Here is a 13,880-nt window from a genome sequence, read left to right as displayed (position 1 = left end):
GAAGATCATATTTGACGAAATTTAAGTGGTCTAGACCGAAATTTACGTAGTAACACACATCTCAATCAACAAGGAAGTAGAGTCTTGTCAGGGAATAGATTTTACAACCATATATAAATCACAACTGTGACGTCACACAGGAATGCTCACTACGGTCCTACCTCGGAGGATAGGTCCGTGACTTGGCCGGCGGAAGGTGACATCAACAACAACCGCTAGTCGAAGTCGAGTACGAGACGTTTGGTGTTCTGGTTGTCAATTTGGAGTCTGTCCTTCCTCTCATCCCAAAGCTACCGACATTAAAAGTTCTAGTCTGGGTATTCGTTAACCACGTTTGTGGGTCAGAAAGTAATTGGTTCCGGATTACTATGTTTAGAACTTAGTCTACACACTCCCTCAAACCCGTAAGGAAAGGACCTCCCAAAAGAACCTCTCAAGAGACAAGTCAGCCAGACACTTTCGGCTTTACTCGGCACAAAGGGAGTCAGTGGTGTGTGCGGTATTTCTGGGACTCTGTGTTTCAGTTTTCCAAGGTCGTTTCTTCAAAGGGCAATTTTAGTGTTGTGAACCTATCCGTTACCTATTATTTAAATGGATTTTAACATTATTAACTAAATACTTAACCGGGGTTTATCCGGAAAAGATGAACTCTTACACTAAAATTACATTGACAACTTTTGGTTCATATATATAAGTTAGTGTATGAAAAAGAGTTAACAGAACCTGTCTTGTTGTTTTATGTTTAAGTTCCGTGACAACCTTTCGTAAATCAACTTCGTCGTCAAACAGATTTAAAGTGGACTACTTAGTTGAAAAGGCCGATTTAATAGTAATCCACGACGAGTTAATTAGGCATAAAAATTTTAGCGCTAATGCTATACCGAACGTTGCTATGCTTTTGTTTAATAGCTTTATTTTTGCTAAATAAATAAAACCCAAAAGTCAACTTAAATATGAATTTCAAGTCCATTAGTTGACAATTTTTGTATGTTAAGGTTTAAATAAAACAGGTTTATTACCTAAAAAAAGGTTTCAGTCACTTATTAACGTAAATTATTCAGCGTTAATGTCTTAATTAACTGGGTTTTATTACTCTAATTCCTAAAAACGGTATTAGCCCTCGTCGGGATCATAGTAGTGTTTTCCCAATTCGTTTCTACCACAGTCAGAAACTATTAATTACTGATAATTCATCCGGTGTAATTTTACCTATTTTCAAGTTGACTTCACAGCTTTTCCTGTTTTTACCCTTGGTATAAAATTTGTTACCAACTATAAGTGGCGGCCCTACAGCTACAGTTGTAGGGTGCGGACCAGCAGTGTTGCCACCCGGCTGAGGGTTGTACCACCAAAGTCTGTCCGGGCTTCCCTTGTTGTTTGTATAATTTAATTTTTTTTAAAAATTTCCCTATGTAAAGAGTACTTTTTGTTGTGTAAACTTACGGCATTTCAAAATTGTTAGGAACTCGTCGTACAAATTCGATCAGCCGACTAGTCAAGGGAGTGGAATTATCGTGGGGTGAACCGTAACTTCCCCCAGTTTCTCGGGGAAGCCCCTAGAAGCGGAGCAGTCGAGTTTCAGTCGCAACAATCGGAACCCGTCGAGCCTTCACGTGCACCCGTAGACACGCGTTAGACTACTCTCTCCCCCCCCAATGAACAATCTCTTACGTGAGCATACTATAAAAGAACCGACTAACACACCAAAAAATTCAGACTGAAGACTAAGACTTAAATTTAAAGGAAAAAAAGATTCTTGTTATTTACATGTCGTATGTCTGGTATGTCCATTTGCAAAACATTGAAGATAGAGTAATTTTTTTGTCATTAATTGAATTATCACCTTGACTGACGAGGTTCAATGTCTTTGGAAACTAGCCTGCTGAAGAATTTACCTTCTACTTCAACTGTAAACTTGTATTAGAATTTTTCTCTGAATGAAAACCGTACGGGTGTTGAGTTTCTTCGACTCCCAGTTTCATTTCATTATTACAAATAACTGTCATTAATTCAACGGAATGACAAGTTAGTATACTTCTTACAGACTGGTGGGACGTCGTGTCGAACGACTTCAGGACCTGTCTGACGTTGTAATTCTTTTCCTGTTCAACCGTGTTGTAAATAGTTTTGTGTTGCTTGTGGTTCGGTTTAGATGTTAAGTCAAGGAAATAATCCCTATGTTGTTTACAGTTCCTCAGGTGCACACGACGGATGCAATGTGTACATTCAACAGGTACTCGGCCCACTGAACTCATCAAGCAGAAAAAAAGGTCGACCGACGCTAGGGAGAGCGTGTAGGTTAGGACAGTTACATTTGTTCATTTCTCACTTAACTTTGAGGGAAAAATTTTACCACTCCAAAAACATCAACAAAATGTTTGATCTGTTCACACGATGACTTAGATCCGACCCAAGATTGTTAAATTAGCCGAGAGATCCAAACAGGGGAATTTATAAATTAGTGAGATAATACAAAAAACAAAATACTATATGTCACTATTCTTGGGAAAACCTTGATGGTACTAAAGACGTATTTAAACCAGTATTTTAACCAAGACTAGGAAGTAGATTCCAGTGTGTTATTGTTTGTGTCAGGGACGGAATTTCGATTTTGGTTGTGGTTGTTATATACAAAAATAACTTGTGTGGTACATTTGTAAGTGTCACGGTACCCCCACCTTTCATACACTTGGGAACCTAAAATTGACCAAACTTGGAGGGAAACGTCGTTCTTGGTAGTTTGTTTGTAAGGATATCAACGTTATAGTCTGGGACGTGTTGCCAGTCCTTCCTTAAAACCTTGGTAAGAGAAATGTTTGCAAAAAGTCAAGCGTTATACGACCCTCAGACCACACTTCAGCGAGAGAACTCCAGTAGGTTGTCGTAGAGTTACCCAACTCCGCCTGACTGACTGACCCGGTGCAGGTCTCCACATAAAAGAAGACAACTTCGGTTAAGACAACAACTAAATGAGACACGAACCAGCAACAGGGACACGTAGTGGTAGAAGACACTCGAAGTACCACCTGTTCTCCGGATTCAAAGGTCGTTGTTCAGAACTAGTGAAACTTCTTTAGTAAAAAGGCAGCTACTTACCGTTAGCAGGTCCGGGACTCCGTCGTTTCGGTCGGGGTTTGGTACTACGAGGGAGGTGGTATGAAGTGTTCACCTACTCCAAAAACTACACCACACGACCACGGGACAAAAATGGGTGTGTCAACGCACACACAGGAAGGTTTTGTTGAGTTGAACAGTGTAGACGGTGGTTCTTTATAAAACGTCCACGGAGAAAACCGGTTGAAGTTGCACGTGTACTTTTAAAAAGAGTGGCTGTACGTCAACCGGAGGAGGTAAAATACTGGTTGAAAATACGTCTTTAGTCATTCGAAGTTGTTCCCCAAGTGTATAAAAGAACGTGACATGTAGATTCAGTTGTTTCCAATAATGCTAGTGGGGGACTGTTTTGCATATAAATTACGGAAATTGTATTGAAAGTTTTGGTCATTTAGGTTAATTTTACGTTATCCTTTATTAGTATGTCATTAAATTGTTCTTGTCTTGAACGTAATGACATATTAACTAAACTAGTTTTATTGCCTTATTGTGTAACATTATATTTTTTAAACTGTCGTGTTAGAAGGTGGACAGGACTGGGGATTTACGTTGAATCGTATCTTATTACGGTTTAAAAGTAATTCTAATAATTTTTTATCTTGCCCGATTTTCAGTACAATAGATAAAACTTTTTACCGTTATTACACAAAACGTAAGAGAGACTTGTCCGTAACAGTTTAGCGGGACCGACCTCTTGAAGTACTCGTACGTCACATCCCTCGACAAAGTTCTCAAATTTAGGACTTTATGTAGGGGGCAATGTACTAACGTAGTTTCCATTCTAATTGTACTGGAATCGGGCAGAATTAAAAAATTATTAGACTTTTATCTCTTATAAATCGTAATAGATAGATTCAACGTAATCCCACGTCCTGTCCACTTCTACCCGGACAGTTTTAAAAATATAATTCGTTTCACATAATGCAATAAACTAGGTTCTAGTTACATTATGTTCATTCGTTCAACAAGAACATTAGCATACTAAACTAAAAGGATAAAACGGTAAATTAACTATATATTGACCAACCTTTCAATACAAATTTCGTAATTTTATAAATGTCAAACCAGTCCCACTAGGCATATTGAACAACTGGAATCTTATTGTCAACCGTTTTCTTTTTTCATACACTTGGGGAAACCTTAATGGACCTAAAAGACGTATTCAACCAGTATTTACCTCCATTTCGGTGACGACAGCTCTTTTTTAGTAACGGACGGTGAAAACTTCTAACGTTTTCTTCGTGGGACGTTTTATAAGCACTGTCTACTTTGGTTTCAACTCACAAACCTTCCTATTTGTGTTGCGTTACACACTATTTTTTTTTCCGGTGTTCGTGTGGTTGTAGTTTTGCAGTAGGGTTGACACTTCATCCACCTCCTCGTAGGTACCAAACCCGACGAAACGAACGGAGTCCCGGACCTGTTCTAACGGTTTAGTAGTTCTGCCTTTTACTAAGAGTTCAACTGTTCTGTAAAACGGACCGCTTGAATTCCGAGGTAGACAGGTGGTTAATTCGAGTTGTCTTCTCCACTACGTTGTCCTGTGCGGGTTTCGTGTCTTTCATTAGTTGTTGTCTTACCGAAGTTTGTCTCTTTTATGGAAGGACCTCACGGGTCAGTTCAGGACTGCGAGTTGGGTTAACTCTACGACACCGTACTGGAGTTTCTCGCTTAAGTGTGGTCTGTAGGGTTCTTTATAACGACTTGACTTTGTCAAAACATTTCTCCTTACCAGGTTTTTAAGGAGGACTGGCAACACGTTCCAGACTATACCGTTGATATCTTTACAAACCAACTCCAATTAACGACGGTTTCCTTCCAGTTGGTCAATATTTTAGGTTCCCAAGTTGTTGAAAAAGGGTGGACGGTGACATTACAATGTCCACACAAGTTATTTTTTAGTATATTAACACCACACCAAAAATCGACATTCGTCTGACACATACAGTAACAACACTGAATCTACTTCTAGTCTTGTGTTAAAAATCCTGGTAAATACGTCTTTTAGGTCCATCAAGGTTTCCAAGAAAGTTGACATTATAGTATTTTTGTTTTGCATATCTTCACTAAAATTTATAAATTTCCCTTGGATTCTTCTCGGCCTATTTCATCTTTGGTCGGACTGAGTCATCGGTGAACAGATTCAACATTTTTGTTTATGTTTTTAGAGGTAAAATTTTTCCTCTGAGTTTAAGTGAGAAATGAACAAATGACCTGTCCTTACCTCACTGCTCTCCCCTTTAGTCGGGTCGGGCGCACCTTCTTTTTTCTCTTTGATGGAGTTCAGTGGGCCGAGTTACCGTGTGATGTACACCATCTGCATTCCCGTCGTTTGCACCTGAGGACTGTAAAAACAGGGGGGATTTATTCCTTGATTAACATCTAACCGACCACAACGCAACACAAACCCTAAAAGGAGCAAAAGGTGTTTAAGGAGCAGCGACATGGTATTCATATCCAAAGAATTTAAGATTATTCTGTACATCTGGATTATTGGAGCCAAAATGCTTTTTATTTATATTATTATCTTCATTTCAGTTTACACCACGTTTAATTCTTATTGGTTATCACTTCCGGCTATTGTTTTAGCCTCTCTGCGGGGCTTTTGCCGCTACAGTACACCTTTGTTTTTTTTAAGATAATGTAAGAACTTGTATTTCAATAAGTTTGCAGTTTACTCTTTAGCCTTATTGCCACTGATTTGATAAAGTGGCTGCAAAATGCATAAGAACTGTATTCACACATCCAAGTGGCTTGACAGCTTTATCCGTGTTTATTCATGCCTCTCCTACTTTTAAGCTGATTTATTCAAACTAAACATGTTTTCCAGGGAACCTTCCAGCAGATGTGGATCTCCAAACAGGAGTACGAAGAGGGAGGAAAGCAGTGTGTAGACAGGAAGTGCCCTTGATTTGTTATCCAGCCCCTCCATCACTGTCATTTCTTCCATAAGCTCAACATCATGAGTCACCCAACCTTGACCCTGGACTCAGGAACGACCACAGATGATCACTCTTGTTTTGTATGATTTGTTTAAAAAAAAAATCTTAAGAGTCTGTCTGAGATTTTGAAATCAGACATCTGCAAAGTAAACTGTTGCTATGATGAAATGGAGTTTACTTTCCTTTGTTTGTCTCTTTACAGCCATTTTGTTACCTAATCTTTACATTGTCTGTGTTTTGTAGAAACACTCCATCTTTATAGAAAAAACTAATTGTCTGACGTTGACAAAAACCAAATTTGAAGGTAAACTTTGGAGGAATAACCTTTCAGTTTGGGGTGAATGATGTTTTCGGTTCATAAGCCTTTCTTTGTGTAGTCAGTACGATCGTCAGAGGCCAGACAGTTCTGGCCTCTGCTTATTGGTGTCAAGTCATATAAACCTGTATTTAATTTTAAATGAACCACATATGGTGTTTTAAAAATAAAGTCAGTTTTTGTTAAATATGTGATGAAAGTATAATTTCTTGCTTTAAAATGTAAATGTATTTTTTGTTCTAATTCTTGTATTACATGACATTTTTATTATTGTAAAGTTGCATTCTTAAAGGTGGGGTAGGTAATTCACTTCAGTAACACTTTGTTATATTCCATGGAATGCTCTTAACATCCCGATTTCAATGAATAAATTAAATGCTTTGACAATAAATATATACAAATATTTCATCTGTGGAAGCCGTGGCGCTGTAAAAAGCACGACCAATGATCTTCCTCTGCAGATAATTGGATGGCCTACCTGCCTGTCAGCCTTCCATCTCGTGCCCTCATTGGTCGTGTTTGTTGGAGGAGGGGCTCTGTAAGGAAGTCTGAAGGGGCAGATTTTTTTCAGTTGTGCACTTTCAAAATTCTAGCGCACTCGAGCTAGTTTCTCCATTCTTACCTACCCACCTTTAACTCAAATGATCCCAAAACTTGAAAAGGACAGTTCCCACTAAATGTAATGACCCATTATATACTAATTTTAGGGACTAGTAAAACAAGATAACCAAAACTCAATGCATATTTTAATAGTAAGTTAAAAAAAAAAGATTTCAGGGGGATGTAGAATAATTTATCTTCCAGGAACAAACAGCTGGACAAATGCACTTATACTCCACATAGGACACTCAGTTATTTGACACGAGCAGATATAAATTGAATTCTAACTCCTTGATTGTAAAAAGTGCATTTGAATTTTTTTACGATGCAGAAACTTTCATTTGAGGGAACTTCTCCTTAAGTTTCGACCGATTTCCCCTCTGTAAGGAGGCTTCCCTGGCCTTCCCTCGGAGATGCTTCTCCAAGCGCAGCCTGCAAGACAGAAATCATCATTTTTTTTAAAGAGAATAAGAATTTTATAATATATAAGATAAGACATCTTGTACATCTACTAAAACTTATTTTAAACCGTAACAAAGGCACAATAGTGATGTGAGCCGTATCTTACCTTATGTGTGGTTGGACAAACTTGGGTGTGAAGAACCTCTTTCGCTTATACCTCGTGTTCATGTACCAAGGAATAGCATATTCTTTGTAGCGATACCTGAGTAAAAGAAAAGAGTAAATTAAGCCACTTCCTACATTTCATTTTCTAAAGCCTGGGCCCTTAGAGGTATGGTTATTATATAACAGACCACCTGCAGGAATAATATTTGTCTACAAAAGAAAGGATTGCAGCATAACTTGGTGTGTTACCACCACCTGTTGATCAATGGAATAGGGTAAAACACACAGGAGCACGCCCAGAACTTAACACTGGTATAACTTCTTTGATAAATCCTTCCTTCGACTGCTGCAAACGTATAGATCCACGTACAAGTCACGTAAACAGCCATGACTACGCTCTTCATCACTGTCTCCATCTCCTCGGTCTGTACAGAATTTGGTAGAAAGTATCTGCCCCGAAACCCTCTGCAACCCAAACTATCCAGTATGACTATTCTAGGGCATTTTAAAAGAACTTTAAAGAAAATCTGAAGAGAGCATCCTCTGTAATTGGCTCATTTGAATACGATCGCTTTGGTACTTATCTTAAAGGAGACCTATCATGCTATATTTAAATGATATAGTGTATGACCATACCTATAAGGTATATTTATACATTTTATTTTTCAAAATACCAAACAGATCATTTTTTAGCCATGCCTCGTTTCGCTCATTTTCGCTCTATTCCAAGCCTGTCTTTGAAAATTCTGAGCAGCAGCTGACCACGCCCCCCTGCAGAAGAGGGGGACATGAGCCGGCGAGAGTCACGTTACCATGTTTGCTGTGATTACGAGTGTGGAATAAACATGTCATCTCAGAGCAATGCATGTGTTCAAGCATATTATCAATTTGATCCAGAAACTGACCCTGAAGCAGCGGAGGTTTTGGTGGAGGTGCAAACATCTCGGTTGCAGCAGGACGTTTCTGAATGGTTAGTTGACAACATACTTGTCAACCCTCCCGAATTTTCGCGGGAGATTCCCGATTTCATTGCCCTCTTTAGATTTAATGTTTGACATGTGTACGTAAGACGATTAATGGTTTTACTACTGCCTTATTCATCCGTTCGTAGCATTGTTTGTCTCATTTTATTTATCCCTGTTGTCGAACAGTTGGTATGAACGGTTGGAATCTGGAGTCTTAGCCCTCGTAAAGGTTTTACGGTCTTTACCCCCCCTCCACGATCACCTAGTGGCCTCGACAATCTAATTGTAATTTGTACGAATAACATCAACATTCACGTGACGGAACGCCGGACATCGTGGCAGGAACTACCTCGTATGTCATACACACCCAACCTGACATAAAATGTCCTTTCCTCACTCGCTCTCATCTCATGCCATCAAACAGCTAAGAACAAGACAAAGACACTTATAGACGGAATGGAGAGTCTGAAACTCAACGCGCGCGATGATTTCTCTGCACAATGGTACCTTTGGTTTGGTTACCACATCGACATAATTTCAGGCTCACCTTTGTCAGCGCACATTTAGACTAAACATTCTTTAGCCTCTTTATACTGGGGCCCTTCNGAACTTGTATTTCAATAAGTTTGCTTTTTAGCCTTATTGCCACTGATTTGATAAAGTGGCTGCAAAATGCATAAGAACTGTATTCACACATCCAAGTGGCTTGAGCCACTTGGATGTGTGAATACAGTTCTTATGCATTTTGCAGCCACTTTATCAAATCAGTGGCAATAAGGCTAAAAAGCAAACTTATTGAAATACAAGTTCTTACATTATCTTAAAAAAAACAAAGGTGTACTGTAGCGGCGAGAGGCTAAAACAATAGCCGGAAGTGATAACCAATAAGAATTAAACGTGGTGTAAACTGAAATGAAGATAATAATATAAATAATAAGCAACGGCAAAAGCATTTTGGCTCCAATAATCCAGATGTACAGAATAATCTTAAATTCTTTGGATATGAATACCATGTCGCTGCTCCTTAAACACCTTTTGCTCCTTTTATTAAAAAAACACTTCCTAGTATATAANACATTTCGGAACTATATCGGAACTAAAGTGGGAAAAGTACTGCGGTGTGAACACGCCTATTGGATTAACCTTCAGCAGCGTTTTTATGAATTGTAATGCCATTGAACACAACTTTTCATCAGAAAACAGCAAAGGTAAGACGTACTTGACATTTTGGCTACGTAAAGCTAAGTTGTGTGTTGTCTGGTGTCGCTGCCGCGAGTTTTGGTTGTGGAGTGATGATACTTATACCATTTGAATCTGTGGAATCTCAGCTTTCATATGATATATTGTTTGTGCAAATCCGATGAAGTATACAATATTTATACCGTGAGTTATGTGCCAAGTGCGTTAGCACTCTTTCGCTTAGTGCTAATTCAGACGCTTGGCGTTAGAGTTGTGTTTTTGTTTCGGTAAAAATGGTTCATATTGTCAGTTAGCTGAGTTTCTTCCCGTTAAGTGGGTATTACACATTCATAGGTTGTTAAATGTTAAGAAGCCCTCAGACGCTGTTTCTTGCAAGATGTTGCGTTTAGTCCCAGGGGGTGGGGGCTTGGGGCTTAACAGGTCAAGTGGATTCCAATTTCAATTCCAAAAACTTTGAACGGAGGTGCTGATAACTTCAGGAATACAACATTAAACACTGTTGGGGGTCTAAACATGAGTAAACTGGTGTTACAGGCTTATAGTGTCAAAACAATAAATGAGTAAGAAGGTACAGCAGGGCTCTTTTTAAGTGCCTTGGCTATCAAAACATGGCTGTTTGTGGAGATTGCCTGCAGCTGGAATGTATCTTGTTATCTAATAACTGTGGTGTGGTGATGATCACAGAAAATTAATGAGAAGGTGTTTCAGTACTCACCAACAAGCTCAGAAATCTCCTGTCGTAGAAGCTAGTGGACTTGACGACAAACATTTGCTTTCCATGACCACCACCACCAAAACGCACGGCCACTGTAAGACAAAGGCAGAGGATAGTGTTATGACTATGGTGTTAAGGTCATGATATAAAACTAGACAGATTGTGATTTTTGCTTTTGCGATAGTCATGAACATAAGCTGTAGTATCTAGGAAAGATATTGAGGAATCATTATTCCTCAAATGTTTCTTCTTCCTCTTTAACAGTAAATGGATTATGGTCAATATAAGCAAACATCCTTATTATGATCACTATCAAAATGCTTTTAAATGATAATATAGGGTCTTTAAATGTCAAATTACACATTCCCTTTTATTTAAGCTCTTAACGTCACTCCAGGAGATGGTGTATAAGGCTTGTATAACACTAAATAATGCAGAAATTGGGTGAATTAAAACAATTTTGCAATGTTTTTGTATGAGAAATATGACATGGTTATATGGGGAGAGGTGTTATTCAAACTACATTACAAGTGTTACACCGGCTAACACTATTGGCAGTATCAGAAAGACGGTTAGCTTACAAATATTATATGCTCAAAATACGATATAGCTACACGTAACTAGAAGTACTAAACTACACGTTGCGTGTTCCGTTGACAACAGGACAAATGTTAACAGCTAGCTAACATTAGCATGGTAGAAAGTCCCGGCGCAAGGTCACAAGAAGAGACGGCCAGCTTCAGGGTCAAAATACTCCCTCTTTAAACTGCCATGGTATCTCTTACCTTTATCTGTGCGTGGGATGGTTCGAGACAGTAATTGTGCCGCATTATTTCCAGATTTCAGAGGACTCAATCTGGCTGCAAAAGCAGCAGCAGATCTGAGAACACTCATGCCCACCATCTTTACTTGGGGACGGCCCAATAACACGAGCTCTGATTGGTTGATGACGTTGAGAACAGGAAACCGCCTTTTTTGTATTTTAATGTAATATTGTTTTTAGTTTTATTTTAGTTTTATTATCGTGTACATACATATGGTAACATTGTAACACAGCCATATATTTATAATTGAAAAAATAAAACAATCAAAATAAAAAAAACTTGAGAAATGCATGATGGGTAATGTTGGAAGGACTAGGGGAAAGATGGCGGCGTCCTCTTCAGCAGGACGCGTTTTGACTCTTTGCAAGCAGTTTCAAAATGTCTTTAGGATATCTTCTGCGATAAATACTAAGCATTGTACTGCCACTTTGACCAGATGCCAGCCTCATCTGTACAGGTAGGATACTGTTACAGTGTGTAAAACATGACCTATAAATGACGTTAAAGTCAACGTGTTCCGATCTCATAATGTCTCTGCTCCCCATTAACAGATTGTGTTTCAGTGATTATATATGAAAGGTAACGAGGCATTAGCTAATACAATACGATGAATAACAGTCCTAATAAATGAAGGTTGGACATCTTCTTCATCTTGCATTTATTATGCCACCAGCAGACTTGTGTTGAGTTAATTGACATTGGATTAACTTAAAGAGTCATGGGTTTAGTTATTTGGTTTCTGAATAAAAGTCATGAAATTCTAGTTTCAATTCCTATGCTTTCAATGGGAGGTATTGCCAATCAATGTAGTTTAAACTCACACAGACCACACAGAGCACGTATCTGACAAACCCTAAAATAAATCCTATTATTTTTTTAATTTAAAAAGCAATTTCAAACTTCTATTGCCTTTTTTAAATTATATTTTGAATTTGCATTTGTAATTTAATTTGTATTTGCTAAACTGAACGCGTTAGGGTTTTTTCAAAACGAAATATATATTACACTTGATTAAAGACATTTTCAATAGTTTTTTCTGAAAATGTAAAGACTACACAATGTATTTATTAATCTAAAAGAAATAATCTATAGATTAACAAATAATAACTAAATGTCATTGGTTGCCACAAACCAGCAGTCACTCAAATTAGTTTATTGGTCTGAAAAAAAGGACTAGACATTTTAGAAGTAGCATAATACAATTGTTTTAGGTTTAGTCTAAAACTCATCTTGTTGTGTGCAATTATTTTGCATCTACCAGGGAAACGTCCCCACTCGCTGCCCTGTCTTGGTGCAGTCCTATCAGCGCTGTGAGTCAGTGTCGAGCCCTGCACACCACCGTCAGCAGGAGAGGGCTGGACGAGTTCTTCGACCTGCCTGAGAACTGGGGAGAGAACAACGTGAAGTCAGGTATAACACAGAAGTATTCTATAACTCTAATGGCTCTACAGCCTGCATGTAGCTTTACTAATAGAAATGTGTTTGTTTTAGGTGCACCATGGGCTGCCAAACAACTGAGGACGAAGAGCAATGAGGATTTGCACAAACTCTGGTAAGAACAGTTAGGTTCACACTGGTGCCTCAAACATATGAAACACATTTCTCAGCAGTGTTTAACTCTCGTTCTGTCTCAGGTATGTGCTGTTGAAAGAAAAGAACATGCTGCTCTCACTTGAACAGGAGTCGAGAAGGCAAAGGCTTCAGATGCCAAGTCCAGAAAGATTAAAGAAGGTTGGTATGATGCTCCACTGTCATGCTCTTACAACGTCTTCATTTTAAAGGATAGGAACATTTTTGAATAAAATACTCACCTTCGAATATAGTCTAATGTTCCATCTACACAATATCTCATGTAAACCAAACATTTTTCAATACTTGAAATGAAACAAGACCTTTGTCATATTGATTTGTTGCCACCTGTCGTCTCACCACAGACACTAGTGAACTGAAGCTAGCTGGGCATTAAATAATCATTATCAAAAGTTAAATAAAAGCCAAATGAAAAACACAAAGGGACTATACACATTGATTTCTGTGGGTATAATTGATGATGTTAACTTGAATTTCCCTAATTGCATTTAGTATAATAATCTATATGTGATGATAAAGGCTTCAAGAGTCTGGGAATGTTTGCTTAAGGTACCTTTTTATAGGCTTTATAATCCCTGCTTAATGTAGCAATTCAACATTACATTTGATAGACAGCAGTGTTTCCCATACATTGATTTATTTGTGGCGGGCTGCCACAATTAAATATCGTCCGCCACAAATGGATCTCATAAAAAAAAATATATATATTATTATAATTCTTTTTTTATTTGGTACTCCAATGGATAGTGAGGTGGGCTGATGATCGGAAGGTTGCCAGTTCAAATCCTGCCTGGAACACCACTACTAGTGTGCCCTTGAGTAACGCACTTAGCCCTCGGTTACTCCAGGGAGAATGTCCCTGTAATTGGTCATTGTAAGTCGCTTTGGAATAAGGTGTCTGCTAAATGCCTAAATTGTAAATTTATTTTTTGGGAGAATAAACCCCACAGATCCTCAACTCCGGTGTGTTTCACTCATTAACAACGCAACACAGAGCAACAAGATCGTTGTCTGCAGTAGCCATGAACTCACATGTATTATCTTATT

The 13,880-nt window shown here is 38.4% G+C and overlaps 2 protein-coding genes and 1 long non-coding RNA gene across 3 annotated transcripts in view; 1 reads left to right on the top strand and 2 right to left on the bottom strand.

The window, feature by feature from the left end:
- ndufb5 (NADH:ubiquinone oxidoreductase subunit B5) overlaps positions 1 to 11,360 on the bottom strand; it is a 16,564-nt gene extending 5,204 nt beyond the window's left edge. Inside the window, exons 1-2 of the mRNA XM_010770717.1 lie at positions 11,205 to 11,360; positions 10,420 to 10,511 (exon numbers count right to left, since the gene is read on the bottom strand). Of these exons, the coding sequence (XP_010769019.1) occupies positions 10,420 to 10,511; positions 11,205 to 11,322 (210 nt within the window). The 5' untranslated portion in view covers positions 11,323 to 11,360. The remainder of the gene's footprint in view (positions 1 to 10,419; positions 10,512 to 11,204) is intronic.
- Positions 7,106 to 7,668, bottom strand: LOC104944997 (uncharacterized). Its single transcript, XR_798294.1, has 2 exons — positions 7,541 to 7,668; positions 7,106 to 7,404 (listed from the first exon to the last, which is right to left on the bottom strand). It is a non-coding gene; the product is annotated as an uncharacterized lncRNA (long non-coding RNA).
- A 194-nt stretch (positions 11,361 to 11,554) lies between the features above and the next one.
- Positions 11,555 to 13,022, top strand: mrpl47 (mitochondrial ribosomal protein L47). Its single transcript, XM_010771533.1, has 4 exons — positions 11,555 to 11,700; positions 12,505 to 12,653; positions 12,735 to 12,795; positions 12,878 to 13,022. Exons 1-4 carry the CDS (start codon positions 11,567 to 11,569, stop codon positions 13,020 to 13,022), a joined length of 489 nt encoding a protein of 162 aa, XP_010769835.1. The 5' UTR covers positions 11,555 to 11,566.
- The last annotated feature ends 858 nt before the right edge of the window (positions 13,023 to 13,880 follow it).

The sequence above is a fragment of the Notothenia coriiceps genome, unplaced genomic scaffold, assembly GCF_000735185.1.
Source record: "Notothenia coriiceps isolate Sejong01 unplaced genomic scaffold, NC01 NC01_scaffold00000151, whole genome shotgun sequence".
Taxonomy (NCBI): Eukaryota; Metazoa; Chordata; class Actinopteri; order Perciformes; family Nototheniidae; genus Notothenia; species Notothenia coriiceps.
The sequence above is the reverse complement of the archived record's forward strand: the minus strand, read 5'-3'. Positions and strand labels throughout refer to the sequence as shown.

What these genes read in the sequence shown, in the direction of transcription:
- mrpl47 (XM_010771533.1), top strand. Translation starts at nt 11,567, where the DNA reads ATGGCGGCGTCCTCTTCAGCAGGACGCGTTTTGACTCTTTGCAAGCAG. An exon ending in TGCCAGCCTCATCTGTACAG is followed by an intron (nt 11,701 to 12,504) that starts GTAGGATACTGT and finishes TGCATCTACCAG; the next exon opens with GGAAACGTCCCCACTCGCTG. An exon ending in AGAGAACAACGTGAAGTCAG is followed by an intron (nt 12,654 to 12,734) that starts GTATAACACAGA and finishes TGTTTGTTTTAG; the next exon opens with GTGCACCATGGGCTGCCAAA.